The sequence below is a fragment of the Camelina sativa genome, chromosome 9 (assembly GCF_030686135.1).
Source record: "Camelina sativa cultivar CO46 ecotype springtype chromosome 9, ASM3068613v1".
Taxonomy (NCBI): Eukaryota; Viridiplantae; Streptophyta; class Magnoliopsida; order Brassicales; family Brassicaceae; genus Camelina; species Camelina sativa.
The window spans coordinates 571214-596591 of NC_141888.1; the positions used below are offsets into that span (position 1 = coordinate 571214).

Below are 25378 nucleotides of genomic sequence, written 5' to 3' on the forward strand. Positions count from 1 at the left end.
ATCATCTTTGCATGTTGTAAATTTAGAAATAAAAAGTTGCACATGCCGTCGTTTCGACCACGAGAAAATACCATGCATCCATGCAATCGCAGCTGCAGAGCATATGGATGTGTCTCGTATATCCATGTGCGATACGAAATTTAGGAGTGTCGATTTGGTTAACGGATGGGCTGGTTCAATCATGCCTCCAGATGAATCATTCCCTGCTCCTAAAGTTGTGGATAATCAGAAGTGCTTGCCTCCGATTGTTGTGAACCAGCCAGGAAGACCAAAGAAGCGTAGGATTAAATCATCTTTGGAAGTTGCCACTGAAAATAAACGCCCTAGGAAGCAACACGCATGTTCGCGATGTAAGCAAGTTGGGCACAATGCGAAAACTTGTGCTCTATACTTTATTTTGTGTTATTACTCATCTGTCAAAGTATTATTACTTTATTTTGTGGTATTACTCATCTGTCAAGTAGTATAACTCAGCCATAACACACTATAACTCAGCCATCACATGAATCGACGAGATATTTCGTCCTGTATCATGATAACTCAGTCGTAATAAACTATAACTCAGCCATATAATCAGTCGTATAAATCAGTCTTTTGTTTTCATATTGTTTCTTTGATAACTCAGTCATGACATGAATCAACTATATATTTCGTTTTCCCGTAAAAGCTATAACTCAGCCGTAAATTTTATAACTCAGCCATGACATTAAACTTCGCTAAAATCATTTTGATTAGTTTCCATTACACTTCATCCAAACAACAACAAAGAATATATATAATAACAACGCCTAAACGAGAGATCTCTGGTCGGGGGAGCCCGATCGAAAAGTTTCGCCACCAACCCTCTAGCGTTCTGGACGGTCCTGCAATCGCAGAACGGGAGCTGGGCCAGATATGTCAGTCTCCAATGGTTCCTCCACTGCGAGTTCGTTCACCGCAATTCGACAGAAATCTCGTACCCGTTGTAAGGCCTCTAGCCTTTCGATTGGCAATCTGGAGCCTCTGGACATCATGTCCTCTATAAAGGCACATGGGCCTTCAAGAAGATGGCGCTCGTGGAAGGCTTCACCCGACGACTCCAGGAAATTGACGTATCGGATTAACCTAGTCAAGCAAGCTCGATAGGCCCAGACATCCGTCACGAACGGGAAGGCGGTTTCCCTCAGGGGTTCGCGATCACCTTTCAGGAGATCGGGTACATCCATCTGATCGACCAGTTCTTTGCACGCCTTGTGCTCATCAAGTAGACGGACCATTCGCCAGTGTGCCAAGTAGTAACCTTCGACGATAAGGTCTTCCAGGACTAGAATGGTTCCCTCTAAACGGTAAAAACGATGGAGCTGGTCAAGTTTCAGCCGAAGCGCCCGAATATACGCGCCCATCCTCTTTCGCCGAGCTCGGTACTCTCAGAGTTCTAGCTGAAGGGGAGACACACTAGGGTCGACAGTATTTGAGTTCGGAGCGACCTCACGAGATCGGGACGTCTCTCCTACCTCCTGTGGAATGGGATTTTCCGGCTCCCGATTGTCGGATGCGGCGGCTATCCTTTCCCGGGCCTGTCTCAGCAATGCGGATCGAGTTCTTGCTGGCATCCTTCTATTTCTTACGCTGGTGGAAGTTAGAATGATTTATTCCCCCAACCTTCATCCCTATTTATATAGAGTCATGGGATGTAACCGCCGCTGAGTCCACCAATCAGACTGCAGCGAAAATTCCGCTGTGTCCCGAGAATAACTATAAAAGACCGTGCAACACATTTAATGAAACGCGTCTTTTGTTTTCCCGTAAAGCTATAACTCAGCCGTTAAGCAATATTTTGGCAAGTTAACCTAATAATTACAAAAACATTTCTTTTGATAACTCAGCCATATAGATCAGTCGTTTGTTTTCATATTGTCTTTTTCGATAACTCAGTCATAACTCACTAAAACTCAACCATGACATGAATCGACTATATCTTTCGTTTTCCCGTAAAGCTATAACTCAGCCGTTAAGCAATTTTTTGGCAAGTTAACCTAATAATTGACGCGACCTTTATTTTGATAACTCAGCCATATAGATTGTTCATTTTGATAACTCATCCGTTATTCACTATAACTCAGCCGTCACATGAATCGACGTGACCTTTCGTGTGCTTTCGTGTCGAAGCAGATACTAAAATGTGGAAGCATGAAAGGTGGATACATAGAATTAGCCGAAGAAAAAAAGGGACGTTTAATACATGAAAAAGATGGGAAACTATACGAATAAATGGAAAACAATTATTTTAAAATAAACAGAAATTAGAGTCACGAATTGATAAGGTAAAACTAAAAATCACTGCTGGAAACCCTAAAGGATCTCCGAGACTTTGAGGGACAACCACAGAAGGTAACAGTTTTCGCACATGATTTCATAGTCTCCATAGCGGAGAGAATGGAAACCATAATACAAACAACACATCACAACACAAACGGGTTTAGGGAGTGACGGGCTGTCAGGATAGCAATGGGAGGCTGAGTATGAGTTTTTCCGGGCCGTCTTATAACGAGATAAATCATCCAGAAAATAATTACCGGTTACAATGGCATCCGAAGACTTCAGAGGATAATGATTTGCATCAAACAGCTGGAGGTAATGGACGGCCATATCCTCATTCCCTTGACAAATACTTAGTACCCCACATGCTAAGGTGGCATAACCATTGGCCGGTACAATACGACTGAGAATATCAATCCCACGCTGGATATCTCTATCCTCAGCCACAACCCTTAGCCCTTCGAAATAAATGGCAATGGGGTTGCCAGCGTCAAAGCATTTGACGAAGAAAGGCATGTGCCGCCCTTCATTTTGGAGGCTACCATCAGGGGCATTGGATGTGTTGATTTCTGATGGATCAGTACAAAGGCAATATATAGCAGCTGTACTTAGAACTTCATCACTGTATACTGCATTTTTCCCCCTACGACCAGCCCTTAAAATAGAACCAAGTGCGGTCCATCCACCATATTCTGCAACAAGGGAAACGATTTTGATGAAAACGTCGTCGGGGAGATCCGGCATCTTGGGTGCTAGCGCGGACATAGTGTTGAAAAAAATAATTTTATTCTAGTTTGTAGTTGAGAGGTAATAGACTAAAGTAACGGGAATATTATAACTCAGACACTTGGTTCTATTTGTAGTTGAGAGGTAATAAATAGACTAATGATTTTAGGGTTAAGCATATTTTGGCGGGAAACCATAAGTTAAAACTATAACTCAGCCATAACATGAATCGACGTGACCTTTCGCTTTCCCGTAAAACTATAACTCAGCCGTAAAGCAATATTTTGGCGGGAAACTAAACAATAAAATTATTGCAAGTTAACCTAATTTATTGGTAAGCAATATTTTGGCGGGAAACCATAAGTTATTCCTGTAATAGACGCATCGACGAGACCTTTTCAGATTATTCCTACTGATAATTCAGCCATTACTAACTAGAACTCAGTCAATACATGAATCGATGAGAATTATGGCTGAGTTATCATTAGAAACGAAGGTCATTTCTTCAAATTGTTTATAATGATAACTCAGTCATCATTCTCTATAACTCAGCCGTCACATGACCTGTAACTCAGCCATATAGATTGTTCCTATAACTCAGTCATAACTCACTATAACTCGGCAGTTAAGCAATATTTTGGCAAGTTAACCTAATAATAGAATCGACCTTTCTTTTGATAACTCAGCCATATATATTGTTCATTTTGATAACTCATCCGTTATTCACTATAACTTAGCCGTCACATGAATCAACGTGACCTTTCATGTTCCCGTAAAACTATAACTCAGCCAATACATGAGAGTAGATACTAAAATGTGGAAGCATGAAAGGTGGATACATAGAATTAGCCGAAGAAAAAAAGGGACGTTTAATACATGAAAAAATGGGAAACTATACGAATAAATGGAAAACAATTATTTTAAAATAAACAGAAATTAGAGTCACAAATTGATAAGGTAAAACTGGAAATCACTGCTAGAAACCCTAAAGGATCTTAAAGACTTTGAGGGACAACCACTAAAGGTAACAGTTTTTGCACTTGATTTCAAAGTCTCTGAAGCAGAGAGAACGGGAACACATCACAGCACAAACGGGTTTAGGGAGTGACGGGCTGTCAGGATAGCGATGGGAGGCTGAGTATGAGTTTTTCCGGGCCGTATCAAAACGAGATAAATCATCCAGAAAATAATTACCGGTTACAATGGCATCCGAAGACATCAGAGGATAATGATTTGCATCAAACAGCTGGAGATAATGGATGGTCATATCCTCATTCCCTTGACAAATACTTGGTACCCCACAGTCTAAGGTGGCATAACCATCGGCCGGTACAATACGACTGAGAATATCAATCCCACGCTGGATATCTCTATCCTCAGCCACAACCCTTAGCCCTTCGAAGTAAATGGCAGTGGGGTTGCCGGCCTCAAAGCATTTGACAAAGAAAGGCCTGTGCCGCCCTTCATTTTGGAGGCCACCATCAGGGGCATTGGATGTGTTGATTTCTGATGAGGGATCAGTACAAAGGCAATAGATAGCAGTTGTCTTTAGAACTTCATCACTGTATACTGCATTTTCCCCCTATGACCAGCCCTTAAAATAGAACCAAGTGCGGTCCATCCACCATATTCTGCAGCATTTTCTGCAACAAGGGAAACAATTTTGATGAAAACGTCGTCGGGGAGCTCCGGCATCTTGGGTGCTAGCGCGGACATAGTGTTGTAAAAAATAATTTTATTCTAATTTGTAGTTGAGAGGTAATAGACTAAAGTAACCGAATACTTGTATATATATAGAGATGGAATAATATTATATTATTTGGTTAGACCAGAGTATTACAACTCAGCTGTCAAGTGAAAATATCAGCCATTACTCTTTTGATAACTCAGCCATAACTCACTATAACTCAGTCGTAACTTGACCTTTCGTTTTCCCGTAAATAATATAACTCTTTTGATAACTCAGCCGTTATAATATATCATTCATTTACCCGTCAAGTCATATATATCACTTATTTACTTCAAAATTGTTTCTTGTGATAACTCAGCCATTACTCAGACGTCACATGACCATTCGTTCTACCGTAAATATTATAACTCAGTCGTCAAGTCATATATATCACTTTACTCAGCCATTATGTTACTATCTCAACCATAAATCAGCTGTCACATGAATCGACGAGACCTTTCGTTTTCCCGTAAATATAATAAATCAGCCGTCACATGACCTTTCGTTTTCCCGAAAATACAATAACTCAGCCATAAAATTATATTTTGGCGGGAAAAAATAGTTATATGATTTGGTGGTATTACGGTATCAAGGCAACTAACACCAGTTAGACAACACCATTTTAGCGGTATTACGATATCTCAGCCATTGCGGATTTATAAATCAATATAACTCAGCCGTTATATTAATCGACGAGACCTTTCGTTTTCCCTTATTCACCATAGCTCAGCCATACATTAGTATAACTCAGTCGTTTGCTTTCAGATTGTTTGTTGTGATAACTCAGCCATTACGTTACTGAAATATTTAATTAAAAATGGAGTTTACAACAGCAGAGACTGAAATATTTAATTAAAAAGAACAAATACAAGATAAATTATTCAAGAGTTCTTAAAAATAGATTTGAACTATTTAAGTTCATATTTAAGTTTCCTCTCCCAGCGTATTGATTAGTCATCTCCCTAGCCATTGCTTCAAACCTTCTCCTATCAGATTTGTAGAGGTTGGCAAGATATTCAATGGTCTGTCTCTCATCACTGACCTCTGGTTCAATCAACTTCTCCACTATAACTCAGCCGTCACATGACCTTTTGTTTTCCCGTTACTATTATAACTCAGACGTCAATTCATATATATCACTCATTTACTTTCAAATTGTTTCTTGTGATAACTCAGCCATGACATGACCTTTTGTTTTCCCGTAAATATTATAACTCAGCCGTCAAGTCATATATATCACTCATTTACTTTCATATTGTTTCTTGTGATAACTCAGCCATTAATGAGAGGAGAGGAGATACTAAATTGTGGAAAATAGGGACCTTTAGTACATGAAAAAAGATACTTGCCTTTAATACAAGAAATGGAAAATAATTATTTTAAAATAAACAGACTTTAGAGTCGCGAGTTGATAAAGTAAAACTGAAATTCACTGCTGGAAACCCTAAAGGATCTCAGAGACTTTGACGGACAACCACCAAAGGTAACAGTTTTTGCACATGATTTCAAAGATGTCTCCACAGTGGAGAGGAAGGAGACCGTTGAGATGATGGAGACCGTCTTCTAAATAACACATCACAACACAAGCCGGTGAAGGGAGTAGCGGGCTGTCAGGATAGCGAAGGGAGACTGTGTATGAGTTTTTTCGGGCCGTCTTATAACGAGATAACTCAAACATAAAATAATTACCGGTTAACATGGCATCCGAAGATTTCAGAGGATAATGATTTGCATCAAACAGCTGGAGGTAATGGACGGTCATATCCTCATTCCCTTGACAAATACTTAGTACCCCACATGCTAAGGTGGCATAAGCATCGACCGTTACAATACGACTGAGAATATCAATCCCACGCTGGATATCTCTATCCTCAGCCACAACCCGTAACCCTTCGTAGTAAATGGCAATGGGGTTGCCGGCCTCAAAGCATTTGACGAAGAAAGGCCTGTGCCGCCCTTCATTTTTGAGGCTACTATCAGGGGCATTGGATGTGTTGATTTCTGATGGATCAGTACAAAGCCAATATATAGCAGCTGTCTTTAGAACTTCGTCACTGTATACTGCATTTTTCCCCCTATGACCAGCCCTTAAAATAGAACCAAGTGAGGACCATTCACCATATTCTGCAACATTTTCTGCAACAAGGGAAACGAATTTTATGAAAACATCGTCGGGGAGATCCGGCATCTTGGGTGCTCGAGCGGACAGAGTGTTGTAAAAAATAATTTTATTCTAGTTTGTAGTTGAGAGGTAATAGACTAAAGTAACGGAAATACTTGTATATATACAGAGATGGAATAATATTATATTATTTGGTTGGACCAGAGTACAAGAAAGTTTTCCCGTAAATATTACAACTCAGCTGTAAAGTGAATATATCAGCCATTACTCTTTCGATAACTCAGCCATAACTCACTATAACTTAGTCGTAACATGACCTTTCGTTTTCCCGTATATAATAGTATAACTCAGCCGTCAAATCATATATATCATTCATTTACCTTTAAAAAGTTTTCTTGTAATAACCCAGCCATTACTCTCTATAACTCAGTTATAATATGTCCTTTCGTTTCCCGTATATATTATAACACAGCCGTCAAGCGATATTTTAGCGGGAAACCATAAGTTAACCTAATAATAAACGCGATCTTTCGTTTTTCCTATTGTTTTTCCTTTATATTTTTCTCATTCATATGTCTGACTCTCTTTCATCTCTTTCATCTCTTCTTCGTTTCTATTGTTTCTCTTTATCTTCTCTTAAATCACAGATCTGTCTATCTGTTACATCTTCCTATCGACATGGAAGTTGTTCCTCACATCGATGGACAGTTTTTTAGAGATGTCGAAGCGATCATCTGCGCCACTGGTCGGGAGAATATTCTGGTTCTAAACCCTGGTGTGGGTTCCTTGGTTGGCAAAACCACTGTTACGTGGTTAAAGTTCCTTCACGTTCTCTCTATCGCGATTGGAGGAATACTTCAACACAACTGGTACCATGCGTGGCCGACGTACCGCTTGATTCCCTTCCACTTTAAGAGACGGTGGTTTCTCCTCCTCGCGGTAAGATCAATAAAACAAACCATATTGATATTATTCTTTACTCTTATCGTTCCTTTCCTTTAATTGTAGCGTAAATACACGTGGGATCCAAAGCATACTTTAACGGTCTGGACGCAGTTTAATTTGGTGGCTAGAACGATATTTAGATCCCAGATACGTGCTCTCAAGAGGATATGGGCGAGTGGTGGCAATAAACCCAAGATGCTGACTAGCATAGTTTGGAATGATTTGGTCGATATGTTTGAAGAATTTGGCCCAGATGACGTCGGTTTCAAAAAGTGATTGTCATTGTACTTTTATGTCGTCTTCTACATGAACTAATGAACTATGAACTACGAACTATGATTTTGTGTTTTTTTACTTTTTTATTTCGTTTTGTTAGTACTTTCATATTAATATAAGGGAAGGGAATCAGTCGTTATTACGATATCTCAGCCATCACAGAATCATAACTCAAACATAAAGTTCAATAAGTCAACCACAATATAGAATAACTCAGACATCACTTTACCGTAACACTTTGAATAATTATTTTAAATTTAGATTTGAGTTATAATAATTTTAATTTAAATTGTCGGACAAATACTTTTACAAAAAATAAAAATGTGTGAAACGTTTTAATAATATCGAGAGACGTTTTAATACTTTAAGAAAAATAAAATTCGAAATTCGAAAAATAATTATTTAATTATTTGCAATAATATCTTGTGATAAAAAGCTCACTTTATGAATTTATTATGCGTGTGGATTTGAGCAGGCACAGAATTAGTGATTTTTCACGCTTCCCTAACAACACTTTTTGTAATATCGAGAGACGTTTTAATACTTATTAGTAATCTGACAAAACAAAAAACCCAAGAAAGAAAGAAGAATACGTTTTCATATCTTCATATTATTGAGAAGACCCTAAACAATAACTCAGCCATAACGTTACCATAACTCAGCCAACCCCAAATTAGAATGACTATATAACCGACCAAACCGACCCAAACCGGAAACTAATTTTTCCATTATTTTCGGTTAATTACGGTTATATTCGGCTTGCTATCGGTTATATTAAGTTAATCGACCTAATTTGGATAACATTTGGGTTATTTATGGTTATATAGTCGTCTAACCGACACATAACCGGAAATAACCGAAAAGTAATTTCAAAATTTTTTAAAAAAATTTGAAAAATGGTTATCATATTAGTATATCCAAATTACCACCTTAAACCAAACACAATATAACCAAAACCAAACTGTTATATTAAAACCCATAATGTTGGAAATATGAAACATACATCTATAACCCTAACCCTAACCCTAACCCTAACCCCTAAACGTCATGTGTTGTATGTTTTACACATCCTTGGTGAGAATGTGTAAAAATCAATCTTTGTCTATAATTATTACTTTTCATTGCTTATAGTGATTGTAATATTCTTTTTTTCATTCTATATTTTAATTTTGAGTTATAATAATTATAATTTACAAATATTTCATAAGTCAGCCGTTTATGTCGACAACTCAGCCGTATGAGTCAAATGTTTGAGAAATACTTTTATTAAAAAAAAAAAATTTTAATTCAAATTCAAATTTTAAATTCTTTTTAAATAAAAAATCGCTAAAATCTTACTTATTACGCGTGTGGTTCTTAACAGTAAATATAATTATTGTTTGTGTCTCTCCAACAATACTTTTTGTCTTCTCGAGAAGGTATATAATAAATTAATATACCGTAAACGATAACTCAGCAATAACTTTACCATAACTCAGCCAACCCCAAATTAGAATGAATAAATAACCGACCAACCGAACCAAACCGGAAACTATTTTTCCATTATTTTCGGTTAATTACGGTTATATTTGGCTTGATATCGGTTATATTAAGTTAATCGACCTAATTTTGAAACGTTTGGGTTATTTATGGTTATATAGTCGTCTAACCGACACTAACCGGAAATAACCGAAAAATAATTTCAAAATTTTTTTTAAGATTTGAAAAATGGTTATCATATTAGTATATCCAAATTACCACCTTAAACCAAACACAATATAACCAAAACCAAACTGTTATATTAAAACCCATAATGTTGGAAATATGAAACATACATCTCTAACCCTAACCCTAACCCCTAAACGTCATGTGTTGTATGTTTTACACATCTTTGGTGAGAATGTGTAAAAATCAATCTTTGTCTATAATTATTACTTTTTATTGCTTATAGTGATTGTAATATTCCTTTTTCATTCTATATTTTAATTTTGAGTTATAATAATTATAATTTACAAATATTTTATAAGTTAGCCGTGTGAAGTATGTAAATCAGCCGTAACTTAACCGTAAACCAGCCATAATTTTGAAAATAGACAAATCAAAGTTTTACAAATCCAAGTACAATTCCAAAAGAAACGAAACGAAGGAAGGACATAATGCATTATTTAATCTGGATAAAAAAAACCAGGTGCCTCATCGTAGATTTCTGCAGCCATTTTAACCCGTATTGCCTGGATATTTTGATCACTGATTCCATCGAAAGACACACCAAGCGCTAGACATTCAATAAACTTTAAAGCGTACACGCCACAGTCACCAACCTGTACGTTTTGAGGGACCTTGGAGGCACTCTTCCTCCTGAAACCGAACTGACTGGCAGTAGGTGTACGAATTTCGTGAGGAACGTTTGCGTTCATCATTGCTGGAATCATCCGTGTAAACGCCCTACAATCATTCAGCATTGTAAGCTCACTCTTTTCGGTTACTTGTCCCATGATGCTATCATAGCAATCAATATGCCTTAACCATGCTCTTAATTTTAAGATTTTTTATTCGAATTTTGAGTTCAATTTTTTAATTATTTTGTATAATATATTGTGAAAAAACTAACTTTATAAATTGATTACGCGTGTGGATCTGAGCAGGCACAGAATTATTGTTTGGGCTTCCCCAACAACACTTTTAGTAATATCGAGACACGGCACGAAAGACTAAACGAAGCCATACCAAGTACATAACTCAGCCATAACTCACTCATCCGTATGAAGTAGATAACTCAGCCGTTCGAAATATATAACTCAGCCATAACATATATGTTTATTCAAGTACAATTCCTACCAAAAGAAATGCAAAGGTTTTTTTACATATCCAAAGTGCAAGTCCTACCTACCAAAAGAAATACAAATGTTTTTTAAGTGAACTGATTCATAAAATCAGGTGACTCATCGAAGATTTCTGCTGCCATTTTAACACGTATACCCTGGATGTTTTGATCACAGATTCCATCGAAAGACACACCAAGCGCTAGACATTCTATAAACTTTAAAGCGTACATGCCACAGTCACCAACCTGTACGTTTTGCGGGACCTTGGAGACTGTCCTCCTCCTGAAGGTAAACTGTTTGTAAGTAGGTGTACGAATTTTGTGAGGAACGTTCGCGTTCATCATTGCTGGAATCATCCGCGTAAACGCCCTACAAGCATTCAGCATTCTAAGCTCACTCTCTCCGGTTACTTCTCCCACGATGCTATCATAGCAATCAATATGCCTTCTGTTGAGATCCACGTGCAGCGCCACCCAGTGATCGCCTCCAGTTTGTGGAGCAATATACAAGTGATCCACATCTTCTATCCACTTCAAATTAGTTTGTTCGTCTGATGGAATCAAACCTTTAACTAATTCTTCATAACAATTGCCAGTCATTGTAAAAAACTTAGGTGCGGACATGAACATCGGATAATGACGGTGAACCATTTCACTGGTGAACCACGGGTCTATAAACGCAATGCGTTTGTTGTGAAATGAGAAGGGATCTCGTTGTACCTACACCTAAGGGCTCTCATAAACGCGCCCAAGTGTTGTACAACAGAAAACTGAGTAGTAAACAACAACGCAGCCATAATGTAATATAAGTCAGACAACGACAACAATAACTAAGACATTAAGATAAACTTACTTCATCAGTAAGCCACCCATATCTACCATATTCTTCTGGCTTCTCTGGCCAGTCCTTTCGATCGGTGATTAGCACCCTATAGAATTCAATTTCCATTCCGCCTTTGCCTAACGGGATATTCCTAACAAACAAATAAACACAAGTTAATATAATGTTAACAAGCTGTTATTAACTTGTTAAGCAAAAGGGTCTAAAGGGTCATACTCGGCTTTCTTTAGGTGCTCCAAAAGTTTCTGAACCTTGACCGGATCAACAGGTGCCAGAGGATCATATATTCCAGGTCCACGTGAACAGTTCTTCCTCATGTACATCAGTCCGTTGTCTCCAATATTAGGGAAAATCCAGCTTGGATGATCTTGTTGTGTATTCAATGCACTCCCATCCGCTGACAGCTTAACACTCTCCAGCCTTAAAGCTTTAATTCTATCAAGCCTAATCTTTTCCTCCTCATCATCCTCAGATTCAGGTTCAAGTGAGTCGGCTTCAGCAAAATACTCGTCTGTAATATCTTCTGCACCAGCTTCTGCACCAGCTTCTGAACCTCCAGGTAGTACAAATTTCAACGGCTTAACACCAGCAGCCACAACAGCAGCAGTAGGATTTTTAGGCGCCCTACCTCTACCTCTACCTCTACCTCTACCTCTACCTCTACCTCTACCTCTACCTTCACCTCTACCTCCAGCTGCAGCTACTTCTTTAGCCTGCTTTGCCGCAGCTACTTCTTTGGGCTTCTTTAACGCAGCTACTTCTTTGGCCTTCTCTGCCGCCTCTAACTCTTTGGCCTCCTCTGCCGCCTCTAACTCTTTAACATTTCTCCTCGTGGAAGGCCGTGTTTTCGTATCAGATGGTCTCTTAGTAGCTGGAGACTTCTTAGCATCTGGAGAAGTCAAATAGTTCTTTTCCTGTTATTAAAATTATAATAACTCAGCCTAAACATTCTGAAAAATCAGCCATAAAACAAAGATAAATCAGACATTACTTTCTCTCCCGCCTCTAACTCTTTGGCCTTCTCTGACGCCTCTAACTCTTTGGCATTTCTCCTCGTGGAAGGCCCTGTTTTCGTATCAGCTGGTTTCTTAGCAGCTGGAGACTTCTTAGGAGAAGTCAAAGAGTTCTTTTCCTATATATCATAGCGAAGACAATTAAAATTATAATAACTCAGCCTAAACATTCTGAAAAATCAGCCATAAAACAAAGATAAACCAGACATTACCGGCTCTCCCGCCTCTAACTCTTTGGCTTTCTCTGACGCCTCTAACTCTTTGGCATTTCTCCTCGTGGAAGGCCCTGTTTTCGTATCAGCTGGTTTCTTAGCATCTGGAGACTTCTTAGGAGAAGTCAAAGAGTTCTTTTCCTGTATATCATAGCGAAGACAATTAAAATTATAATAACTAAGCCTAAACATTCTGAAAAATCAGCCATAAAACAAAGATAAACCAGACATTACTGGAACTTTTGGTGGACCTTTTGATGTCTGAAGTTCCTGTCCATGTCCCAGGTTGTTTAGTTCCTGTCCCATTTTTAAAGTTTGGTCAGTCGTGCTCTTTGGAAGCACGAGCTCTTTCATCTGTTTGAGGTCCGTCTCAAAAGATCCAAGCCTGGTTTCAATCCTTTCATCCATCTTCTTCTCCAGATTCGCCGATACATTTTCAATGTTCCTATCAACGGTGTCAAACCTTGTGTATAACTTAGAGATCAATTCGTAGAGATCATCTTCCCCAACATCTTCTCCAACATCTTCCTCCTCACTTACCTTTTTTTCTTTCTTCTTCCTCTCCTGTGCAACTCCTTCACTAGTTTCCTGACTGTTGTAAACTTTCATCTTCTGAACTTTCCGCTTCTTTGCGGGAGGAGATTCAGACTCAACAACTGCTTCAGCTTTCTTTTTCCTTTTCTTCTTATCACTCCCCTTAACATCCCAAAAACCTTTAACAAACGTATTCAGATGTATGTCTTCGATCAGGCGATCGATTGCTGGGTCGTCTTCTTCTTCTGGCCACGAATGAAATAGCTCGCAGCCATTTTCCTTCATAACCATATTAATCACACGCAGCTGTAACATAAGAGATTATGAAACCCATCAGTAAGTTTTAACTCAGACAAGACTAAAGCATAAATCAGTCATTACTAAAACATAACTCAGCCAACACTAAAGCATAAATCAGCCATTAATAAAACATAACTCAGCCGTTACTAAACAATAACTCAGCCATAACTAATCATACTCATCCATTACTAAACAATCACTCAACCAGATATAAACCTTACCTCACCAAGCGCTTTGATCTCTTCAGCAATTGCGGTTTCCAGCGATGAACGTGTATGGTTTCCACCCCATTAAAGCATCGGTATGCCACCATCTTCAGCTGATGCATTCCCAAACCGTTCTCCAAAGCATTTGATGGACTCATACGCCCAAACCTGTAACACGGGTGTAAACCCGCTAAGGGTGTACGACTTTCCCGTAGGGTTCAGCATCTTTATGGAATCAACAAGAGCTTCAAATGCTGACCGACCCCACGGATACGTCTTCATTGCTTCATCATCAAAAACTCTTTTGGCACTTTCATATGGAATTCTAGAGTTATGATGCAAACCATAAAGTCCAATGTGTTGAAGAAGCAACAGCCCCAACCATTTATGATGATCAAGGTTAACCCATCCCCGGCACACTTTTAATGCTTCCCTGAGTTCAAGTAGCGATGGACCTACCCCACCAGGCACTTTCAAAAGTCGGAAGAACTTTTTGTGTTCCTCTTCAAGTTCAAACTGTTCAGTAGGCATTGGGTCAATGTTTAACCCCGTCAGATAATGAAATTCATTCAACCCAAACCTGATAGGTTGACCGCCGACCACAAACCAAAGCTCCTTCTTATGTACCCTTAACTGGTTACATAGTAGGAAATAAACAACCTTACCAGACCAGACGAATTGGCTATCAACTAGCTTAGAGATTATTCCAATTGGTACTTTCTTCGTTTCATCCCACGCATCCAGTCCTATTGATTCCCTAATCTGAGGGAATTCTTTCATCCTGAAATTTGTGTTTATATCTCTAGACTCTATTTTAGCGTATAGTCTTGGGGGGTAATCCCTTGCTTGTTCTTCAGAAGAAATAATCACCATCGACATCTGTTATAGTTCATAAGTAAATCATAACATAAATCAGCCATAAATAAAACAAACTCATACATAAAGCATAACATAACTCAGCCACAAACACATAACTCAGATCTAAAGCACAAAATATCTCAGTCACAACTCATCCGTCCGCAAAATAAAACAAACAGTAAATCAGCCATCGAATCGAATAAATCTAACAAATCAGCCATAAACCCTAAAATAACTGAGCCGCAACATAAAACAAAAAGTAAATCAGCCATCGAATCGAATAGATCTAACAAATCAGCCGTAAACCCTAAAATAACTGAGCCGCAACATAAAACAAAAAGTAAATCAGCCATCGAATCGAATAAATCTAACAAATCAGCCGTCATTAACAACGGCGACAATCAGCCGTAAATCATCGAAAAAACCCACATTCAGCCGGAAAACTCGAAATTAAACAGTCGACACATACCAGATAGAAGAAGGCGAAGAAGACGAAAAGAGAGAGAGAGCCAATTGAAGAAAGAGAGTGCGACGACGAAGAAAGACGGTGAGAGATGACGGCGAGAGATGACGGCGAGAGATGACGGCGGGAGATTGATGGCAAGAGAGTGGACAATGACAGTATCGCCGGCGACGAGAGACGAGAGTTTCGATAATTTTTTTTTCTCGCGGTTTGTGAATAGTTAAAACTATTCACTTTCCCTCTCTTTGATATAAACGAGAGAAAACAAAACTGTGGATCTAAAAAAAACTGCTTAATGACGTGTTAATTCATATCTGATGTGTATTTTAATTGGTTGATGTGTATTTTTTTTTTTTTTACTCAAATTCGGAAAACAAAACCCAAGGGGTAAATTGTAATTACACCCAGAGCACTAAACATTCTAGTAATTTTCAAAAGATTTATAGATTTGAGTAATAAACCAACTTTTGGATAACATTTGAGTAATTCTTTCCAAAAAAAATCCACAATGATTTTTAATATCATTGATTGACCGGGATGGCTTGACGGTAACACAATGCTTGAAGCATTAGAGAATTTCATATTTATTGTCATTTTGCCATCTTTGTTTTTGCATGATATAATTATATATACATGCGTGTCTCCAATATGGTCAAACATGCGATACCATATTTATTTATAGTCTCAACTTAATAATTTTATTAAGACAGAATGTCTTTGAAACTTCATGAGTTTATTTGAGACTTTGGGGAACACTAGACATCGATAATTATAAATCTGATGCCTTGAAGTCGAGAGACTAACTCATCTATACCTTCCAATTAGTTTTGCACTGTCTAAAATATACTGACATGTGCTTAATATATTCTCACAAGAAAAATATATTTTTGATCTTAAAGACATCTCATTAAATCTCATATAAAATATATTTATCATTTAGCGAATAAAATAAATAGATGGAAAATTTTTAAAAAATAAAATAGAAATCATAGCTTCCCATTTAAGGATTCAAGAGGCCTCATTTTCATTTTAGTGAGGCAAAGACAAAGCCTTTTATTTGTTCATAGATTAGGCAGAGCCTATATATGTATAATGATCAATCCGGAATTTATATAGTTTTATATTTGATCGTATATGAGGCAGAGCCTGTCATATAAAACAAACTTTCCGGAAAAGACATAGCTTTTTATTAATCGTGAAGGAGGCAGAGCCTACCATATATAACGATCAATCCAGAAAAGACAAGCTTTTTTTTATCATGAAGGAGGCAGAGCCTACCATATATCTCACGATCGGTCCGGAAATCACTTAGCTATATATTTGATTGTAAAAGAGGCAAAGCCTACTACTTATAACAATCAATCCGGAAAAATGCATAATCTCATGATGTCTATAATATTTATGTTCTATAAACATAAATTGAAACAATATAAACTTACTTACCTTATAAAAGCTCCAACGGTAAAGACATCGTGCTGATAACGTGTTGTGAACTATATCATAAGCTTGGAGGTAATAAGATGATTATTATGAGAAGGATCAAAAGAGAAGAGAACTAGTGAATGAGTGTATGGACTTTAGAGAGAAGTTAGAGGGAAACTAGATAGAAAACTTAGAGAGATAATAAGATTTCTCTTCTCTTCTTCTTATTATATCTACATCTCTCTCATTTTTCTCACATACATAAGCTCTATATATACTAGTGATAAGATTATGATGACTCATGCAGTACACAAGGTAACAAAGACAAGTGTACAAATATGAAGGACAAGTGGTGAACAAGTGTTACACCAAGCAAAGGGATATATGTCATTAAAATGGAAGACACATGTGGTGATGGATAATCACACTTATTTCATAACATAACCCAATTTCCAATTTTTTCCATTTTAATAACTTCAAAAAAAATTCTCAACGTGGGCATGTATAGTTTCATTTCAAACGTCATTTGAACGTGCGATTTTAAGTTTTATATGAAAGTTATACCAGTTGACCTCATTTAACCAACTATTTTTGTATCATTTTCTTCAAATACTTCAATTTCTGATTCCAAGTTTTAGGTACTATAACCAATATGTCGGCCCTTTTACTTATTTTTCCCTTCGGTTCTAAATTTCTTATCAAATTCTCATTCTAACTTGAACTACATAAGTTCATCAGTTAATACCATACATGTGTTCTAATACTTTGTACTGAGGCCTTAATTGCTCAGATTAGGAACGCAGAAAGAGAGGGAAAGATCCAGGGTTTACGTATTTCGAACGCAAGTCCACGTGTTTCCCACTTACTTTTTGCAGACGACAGCTTATTCTTCTGTAGAGCCGACCCTCAGCAATGCAAGGAAATTATCGATATAATCCGCTTTTATGGCGAGGCGTCTGGACAAGAAATAAACTTCTCCAAATCTTCCATCATGTTTGGAACCGAGGTCCCGCCCCATCTACGTCAAGAGATCAAAACTATTGTTGGGATATCACAAGAAGGAGGCATGGGTACATACTTGGGTCTCCCTGAGAAGATTCATGGGTCAAAGGCACAAGTCTTTGCATTCGTGAGGGATAGACTCCATAAGAAGGTAAACTTATGGACTTCGAAATCTCTATCCAAGGGAGGCAAGGAAGTCCTGATCAAATTAGTGGCGCAAGCAATTCCGACATATGTAATGTCGTGTTTTCTCTTACCAAAAACTATATGCTCAAAACTAACTAGCGCAATAGCCAATTTCTGGTGGAGCAATAAAGCAGACAGTAAAGGACTACATTGGATATCATGGGAGCAAATGTGCAATCAACTTTCAGAAGGTGGGCTAGGCTTTAGAACACTAGAAGAATTTAATCTTGCCCTTTTGGCAAAGCAACTATGGAGATTGCTGAGATTTCCAGATTCCCTTCTTAGCCGAGTTCTAAAAGGGAGATACTTTCAATACTGTAGTCCATTAGAGATACAAGTATCTAATCGACCTTCATATGGTTGGAGAAGCATGTTGGCAGCAAAGCATGTTCTTTCGTACGGAATTCGTAAGACCATAAGCTTGGGTTTTAATACGTGCATCTGGACTGAACCATGGATCCCAGATACGCTAGCACGGCCACCCCAAAGTTTAACTAATGAGAGAAATCCCTTGATTTGTGTTAACACCTTGATAGATTTTAACACAAAAAAGTGGAAGATTGAACGTCTTCGGGAACTCTTCCCCCCAAAAGAAATTACCCTTATTTTGGGGATTAAACCGAGCTTGAATGCCTCGAGGGATGGCTATTCTTGGACTCTGACAAAGTCAGGAAATTATACCGTTAAATCTGGATACGAAGCCGCGAGAGCTATCTCTCGCCCTGCCTGCGACCTCCCTTCTCAGGGACCTAGTGTTACGACACTTAAGGCGCAAGCATGGAAATTAAAAACATCACGAAAGCTTAAGCATTTCGTGTGGCAATGTGTGACTGGGTGCTTGGCAACATGTCAATGCCTGCATTATCACCATATTGGTAGAGATAAAAATTGTCCTAGATGTGGAGCGGAGGAGGAAACTATAAACCATATGCTATTTGAATGCCCCCCAGCACGTCAAGTATGGGCTTTATCGACAATCCCTTCCCATCCTATGGTGTTCCTTTCATCTTCCCTATATAGCAACCTCGATTTTCTATATGGGCGTGGTAGAGACTCTGGTGCAACTGATCAAAACTTGAGAACGTTCCCGTGGATGTTGTGGTACATTTGGAAGGCAAGAAATAAGAAAGTGTTTGAAAATATCTCCGAATCTCCGCAAGATACACTGGAGAAAGCTATCCAAGAAGAAGAAGTTTGGAGAAGAGCAAATAACAGAGACTTAGCACCAGCGGTAGTAGAAGCATGCATACCTTCGATCCCAATTCCTCAAGAATCTCTTGTATGCTTTATAGATGGATCTTGGCATACAAAGGTGGATAGGAGTGGGCATGGCTGGATTGCGTCTATCGGTGATAGAATCCTGCACATGGGGCTAAAAGGATCGCGCAGAAGCTTATCCCCATTACATGCAGAGCTAGATACCCTTATTTGGGCTATGGGGTGCTTATTAGTGTTGGACCTGGATAAAGCTCTTTTTGCTACGGATTGTTCAGACCTCCTAAGGATGACGTCTAACATCGAGGATTGGCCGACCTTTTCATCAGAATTGAAGGATTTTATTCATTTCAGAGATAGATTTGCTAATTTTAGTATTAAAAATATTTCCCGAGAGGATAATATCCGTGCCAATAAACTTGCGAAATGTGCAAGAGCACGAGGTTTCTGTTTTTCCCATGTAAGCTCGTCGGTACCTAATTGGTTCTCTCTCGAAGAGAATCATCTCCGATAACTTAATATATGGGGTTTGATCGTCAAAAAAAAAAAAAAAAAAAAAAAACCACAATTGTCTCTTTCTGCTTCACATTTATCTACACAGCAATGGTTGATTTCCAATAAAACCAGAAAACAAAAAAAAAAAAAAAAAAAAAAAAAAAAAAAAAAAACAAGCGCAAAACATGGATGGCCACTGTTTGCAAGTGAACACGATACATGTATAACTCTTATAATCGTGGTTTAAGATAAATCAAGGTTTTTCAGTATTCATCACTTATAACTATTGAACTGTTGCTACGTGAAAATCAATTTGGTATTCTTTTATATATGTGCACTAGAATAATCAAAACAAAAAAAAAAAAACTTCTATGTAGTATACGATATATATAGCCAATTGGCCACCACCACACCAGACATATAAGGCTTTAGTACTTGGTGTTTTGTTGTTTGTATGCACACGCATGGATTTGTTATCCATAAGACATTAAATTGGATATGATAGATACGTTGAGATGTAAATCTTATGCATGTTCTGTTATTTGGACCGTTGCATCTAAATGTAAGGAGAACGACCCTACGATTTAGACCAGTGTTCGTGGTTCCTCATACATTGCCCATCACCTTTCCCTCTCACTCTATCCCCATTAATTTATTTTTATTGTTTATTCGATTTATATTTTTTATAGATGGTGCTTTTCACTTTGTTTGCATTTTTTTTCAATTCATTTTATTCAAATCATAATTTCGTTTCACAAAACTCATATTACTATTAGAGATATACTATGTACAACAAAGTATACAATACAACCCATCGTAGTCCCAGTTCAAAACTTTTTTGTGTTATGAAAAAAAAAAGAATAGCTGAATTAGGTATCTCTACTCGTAAACCTCAAAAATGAAAATTGAGATATGAAAACTTGGAAATCCAAAACCGATAAACATATAAGTTATAACGATGAAAGGACCAATAATCCGCTAACGATAAATCATATAGTAGCATTTAATAAAAATATTAATGCGCTTCAAACTTTATAAAATTATATTCAATTATTTTACAGCCTGTATCTTTTTCCAAAATTTTATGTCCAATGGCCGTATCAGTATGTAAAATCGTTTAATCTGATATATATGGCTGTTAGTCTTTGTATTTGCACGACTTAATTTTTTTTTTGCTTCATGAATTTAGAATACATTATGCTGCAGTAATTGAGAAAATCAGATCTAGCAGAGAGAGAGAAGTAAGAATATTCGATTAGACTGAAAAGAAACTTGAGCGCAATATATAACAGAAGTATTGGTCCAAAACAAGCAAAAGTACATATTATTACAGCCAAACGACCACTTGAATACAATCTTTTCAGACCATATTTATTTACTGGATTTCATGAGGTCCACATTGTGATTTGCGGCAATACTTACGATGCCAATTAATATAGAAGTATCAATATTGAGATTATGAGATCTGCCAAAACAAGGTGATTGCTAAAGAGAATTACTGAATAACTTAGTAAAATTGAGATAATTGTTATAGATGGTCCAATACTTAATAAAGTTGTATTTTCTTTTAGATGGATGAAGTTTTTTTGTGAAAGTAGGTTCGTTCTATTGACTAGAGCTTGAGAAATTTTAGATTTGTCGATGAGACTAGTTCTAACCAATAACTTCGAGTGAAAACATTCATGTATGGAGAAGGACTGATTAGTATACACTTTGATGATCATAGTAAAAAAAACTACTGAAATATTTAACAGTGACATAAATGGTTTTACTATATACTTTTTACCGTTATTTTTTTTTTTAGGAATTTTAAGTATTCTGCTACTTTTAATGTTATTTTAATAAATGTAAAAGTAAATTTTTGTTACCCTATGCCACCTGTCAAATTTATAATCAAATAAATAGAATATTATAATCTATATTATTAATTTCACAGCATTTTTGAGAAGAAGGCTTGGAGTTCAAAAGTATTTACAACCAATGCCATTACCATAAAAATATATTTTAAAAAAAAATAAAACAAAAAATCGAAATATGCAAATAAGATATGTTAATTAAATATTCTCCTATCAATCCAATATAATTTTCCTAAATTATCTCCACCTCTAAATCTAATTTTCTGCAAAACTAAACAAAATTTTCGCTTTTCCGATATAGAAAACTCTATATTCATTTCAATCAATCATATTCAATTACTTCAAATTTTTTAATTTTTAAAAAAAATTTTCCAGATTTTCCGTCTTTAATATATAGAAAATCTAAAGAGTTTCTCTACTAAATATAAAATATTTAATCTATAACAAGATTTGTAGAAAAGTAACATTACCAAATAAAATCCCTAAAAAATACATAAAACAAAAAAATTTTAAATTTCTAAACAGCCAGATTTCTGTATAGTTTAATTTTTATAAATGTTTTAAATATATTATTTAATAAACTTTAATAAATTTAAATTATTATAGGACGGGTTATGATCGATATTCTTATAAATTTAAAATGTAAATAATCCATCGCTACGACCATCAGTATATTATACTAAAAAGTAATAAATTTCTAAAGATATAGTTTATATAGAAAATATAGGTCTGTGGTGTACCGTTAAAAGATGGTCATTACAATTAAGTCTATCGGGATTACGGATTTTAGCATGGTATGTCTGCGGCTGGCAGGTTGTCCCAAAAACTACAAATATAAAATTTAGGTTGAGGACATGTTTGGGCATAACTTTAACGACCACGGTCTTAGCAGGTTGACCCGCTGCGGTCCATGAAAAAAGAAATGTGGACCGACCTGTTTGACACCTCTATATACATGATTATTATAAACAAACGGGTACAACTTAATAATATAAACGGATATTAATAAGTTTTGTAATGAATTCTGGCTCATCCTCCGAATATTTTTATTTTGGATTGGTGAAATTAATTTATAGCAAATTTAAATTATTGTGTTGTATATAAACTGCAGATTAAATCGTAGAATTAACAATCAAAATACAATAATACAATCTTAAACTTCAAATAAAACGTAAAAAATTAACTAACAATTACAATTTAAAATTTAATGATTTTAATAAAAAAATAATTCAGCGGTGTAACGCGAGTTAAAATCTAGTTATAATTAAATTAGAAAAAGATAACGAGACAAAAAAAATCTCTGCTACTCTCAAAGTGGATACGTAATCGAAGTTATTTTTTGAGCGGATGTAAAATCTCTTTTCATGATAAAACCGATAAACTACTCAACATTTTGACTATTGATTAGTTCCAGGGAAAAGTATATTAGCTTAGTTAAGTATGATATAATTGAAATGCGAGTAAAAGTGTGGTCCATGTTTGTTATCATTCTTTGATGCTCGAATTTTTTTGTATGGATTTACATGTGGGAGGTTTTTTTGTTACTTCTTTTTACCTAAAATTTTGAATTATATCTTTCTTACAATCCTGTTTAAAATCTAAGTAAATTAAATAACTTGGTCAAAGATTTAAAATTTTACCTTTTTACTAGATTTGAGAGATTCGACTTTTCAAAAATAGAGCTTTTTTATAGATTAATGGTGTAAATTTTACCAAGAGTCCGTAATATTGCATGTAAAACTATTGGATGTGATCTTATGTGTTGTCGGAATAGTATGTGAATCATAAAGATATCATACATTACATGCAAAACCGTATGTGTAAATCTGAGTGTTGCTGGAAAGTTACGTCACAAAATTATTGTTTGTATATATTTTTTTATCACAATCACATATAATTAGATACCATCACAATAGAGTTAGATATTTTTAATGATAATATAATTGTCGAAAATTTTCTTGAGACAAAAGAAGTAAAGAACTACTCTGAAATTAGGAGGACATTTTTTTTTTTTTTGGACAAAAAGTTAGGAGGACATATGTTGATACATACTCCCTCTGTTTCACAAAGAGTGTCATTTTGACCAACTACACACAAATTAAGAAAAAATTAAATTATACATATATGCCCCTATTTAATGAGTAGTTTATAATTGAAATTCAATAAGAAAAGCTTTGGGGTAAGGGTAAATTAGAAAATTTGATGTTAAAAATCACATTGGAAATACAAAATGACAGTCTTTGTGAAACAAAGAAAAACTCCCAAAATGACACTCTTTGTGAAAAAGAGGGAGTATATACTAATAATATAAGAATTTGAAAATATCGGGGGCATATGTGTATATAAACTTGCAAAAAAAGATATTTAGAAAAAGTTAACTTTTGTCGTTGAGTAAAAATGCCTCGTCGCTTTCGGGGGAAGCCTGCCATGTTGGTCGATCGTCTTCTTAGATTTGCATTCATTGAATTTCTTTCATATTCACTCTCTATTAGTTTCGGAATATTTGCTTTGTTTTCTTTTTTTGGGCAAAGATTTGCTCTGTTTTATAAATGTAGTAATTTGATGCCTTTTACCAAAATAGTACTGATATATTAAGTATGTAAATATATTAACTCTATTAATGACGAACCCTAATACGAAAATCTCAACACTAAAATGTTTGCGTTGATCCGAGTAATCTAGGTTCTTATTAAATAAGATGAGATTCACACTACTTTGGCATAAAGACTATGGTTGATAATCCGAACTCCGAAGACTTTCTCTCACTACAAGAAAATAAGTTTATTGAGACGTATTTTTGAGATAAAAAATTTCCGTCACAAATTTGTGACACTTTAAATACGATATTATGACTAAGTTTATTTGTAACAAATTCATAGTATTTTTGTCACTATATTATGACGAAAAAACTCAGTAACAAAAGTTTGTCACAATTAGTACGAATATGCTACGATAATATTAATTGTCACTATTATGACTACATTGTGACCAATATGTTGTTGCAAATTAGTTATGAACTTATAAAAGATATGCAAGTCACAGTTTGTGACATAAAAATGAGTAAACATTAGTCATAAAATAGTATAAATTGTTATATCATTTATACAAAGCCCATTAAGCCAAGTCTCTAACCCTAATTTAACAAGACTTATTTAAGAGATGATTAGGGTTTTATTCTTTATAATTTCGTGCCTCCATAACCTAGAGAGAGAGAGAGAACCATTTGAGAGAAACAGAACAAGGAGCCACAATTGAGATTAAGGACAGATCTTACATGCTCTAGGAGATGGTGGAAAATAAGGGGTAAACGGACTCTTTTATGGACGAATTTTGGTGAGCAATTTCCCAACCCATAGATGTAAGTTTTCCCCAAAGGATTTTGTAACCCCTTTTGTAGATTAAAAGTTATACATGTTTTTTCAAACCTATTCTGCGCAGATCCGCGAATTAACATCAGTCATCTTGTGAAATCGTTTTCCACTGCTACAAATTGAACCAGAAGCTGATCTACCAACCGTTGGAAAGATCTGAGTCTTACCTTTCCAGAAAGCCTGAAATCGTTTCCATAGGAGTTATAACATGGAAGTTATCATCGAATATGTTCATCTGGACGAATTTGTGATTTTTTTTTTTGTAAGAATAAAGATAGCTTATAATGTATATCTAATGTTTATGATTATAAAAAATTTGTATGATAATAAATTTAAAAAATAATATTGTTTTGAGATTGATTTTTTAGTTATAATTTTTATCATATGCAATGAATTTTTATTAATAACACCATTTGAAAATAACTTCTAATGATAAAATTGGACATTATGATAGTCACAAAATATCATTATTTTTGAGTATTTCTTAAAATTTTGCGACAACCAT

The 25378-nt window shown here is 36.0% G+C and overlaps 1 protein-coding gene across 5 annotated transcripts; it reads right to left on the bottom strand.

Annotated features, from left to right (window-relative positions):
- Positions 1-10845: 10845 nt before the first annotated feature.
- On the bottom strand, positions 10846-16994 carry LOC147937531 (uncharacterized). Of its 5 annotated transcripts, none has more exons than XR_015565814.1 (7): positions 15333-16994; positions 14021-14884; positions 13200-13805; positions 12966-13106; positions 12732-12872; positions 11957-12629; positions 10846-11873 (listed from the first exon to the last, which is right to left on the bottom strand). XR_015565814.1 is itself a non-coding variant. In XM_087464398.1 (7 exons), exons 3-7 carry the CDS (start codon positions 13241-13243, stop codon positions 11738-11740), a joined length of 1143 nt encoding a protein of 380 aa, XP_087320524.1. In that variant the 5' UTR covers positions 13244-13805; positions 14021-14884; positions 16770-16994; the 3' UTR covers positions 10846-11737. The 5 variants fall into 5 exon arrangements, 4 of the variants coding, with proteins under 4 accessions (XP_087320524.1, XP_087320523.1, XP_087320522.1 ...); XM_087464398.1 differs by having other exon boundaries at positions 11957-12654; positions 13217-13805; positions 16770-16994; XM_087464397.1 differs by having other exon boundaries at positions 11682-11873; positions 11957-12654; positions 16770-16994.
- Positions 16995-25378: the final 8384 nt, after the last annotated feature.

Bases quoted from the DNA above. Each gene is read 5' to 3' on its own strand.
- LOC147937531 (XM_087464397.1), bottom strand. From the start codon at position 13,790: ATGGTTATGAAGGAAAATGGCTGCGAGCTATTTCATTCGTGGCCAGAA. The intron at 13,107-13,199 runs GTAATGTCTGGT...TATGATATACAG, and splicing joins AAGGTCCACCAAAAGTTCCA to GAAAAGAACTCTTTGACTTC. The intron at 12,655-12,731 runs GTAATGTCTGAT...TTTTAATAACAG, and splicing joins AGTTAGAGGCGGGAGAGAAA to GAAAAGAACTATTTGACTTC.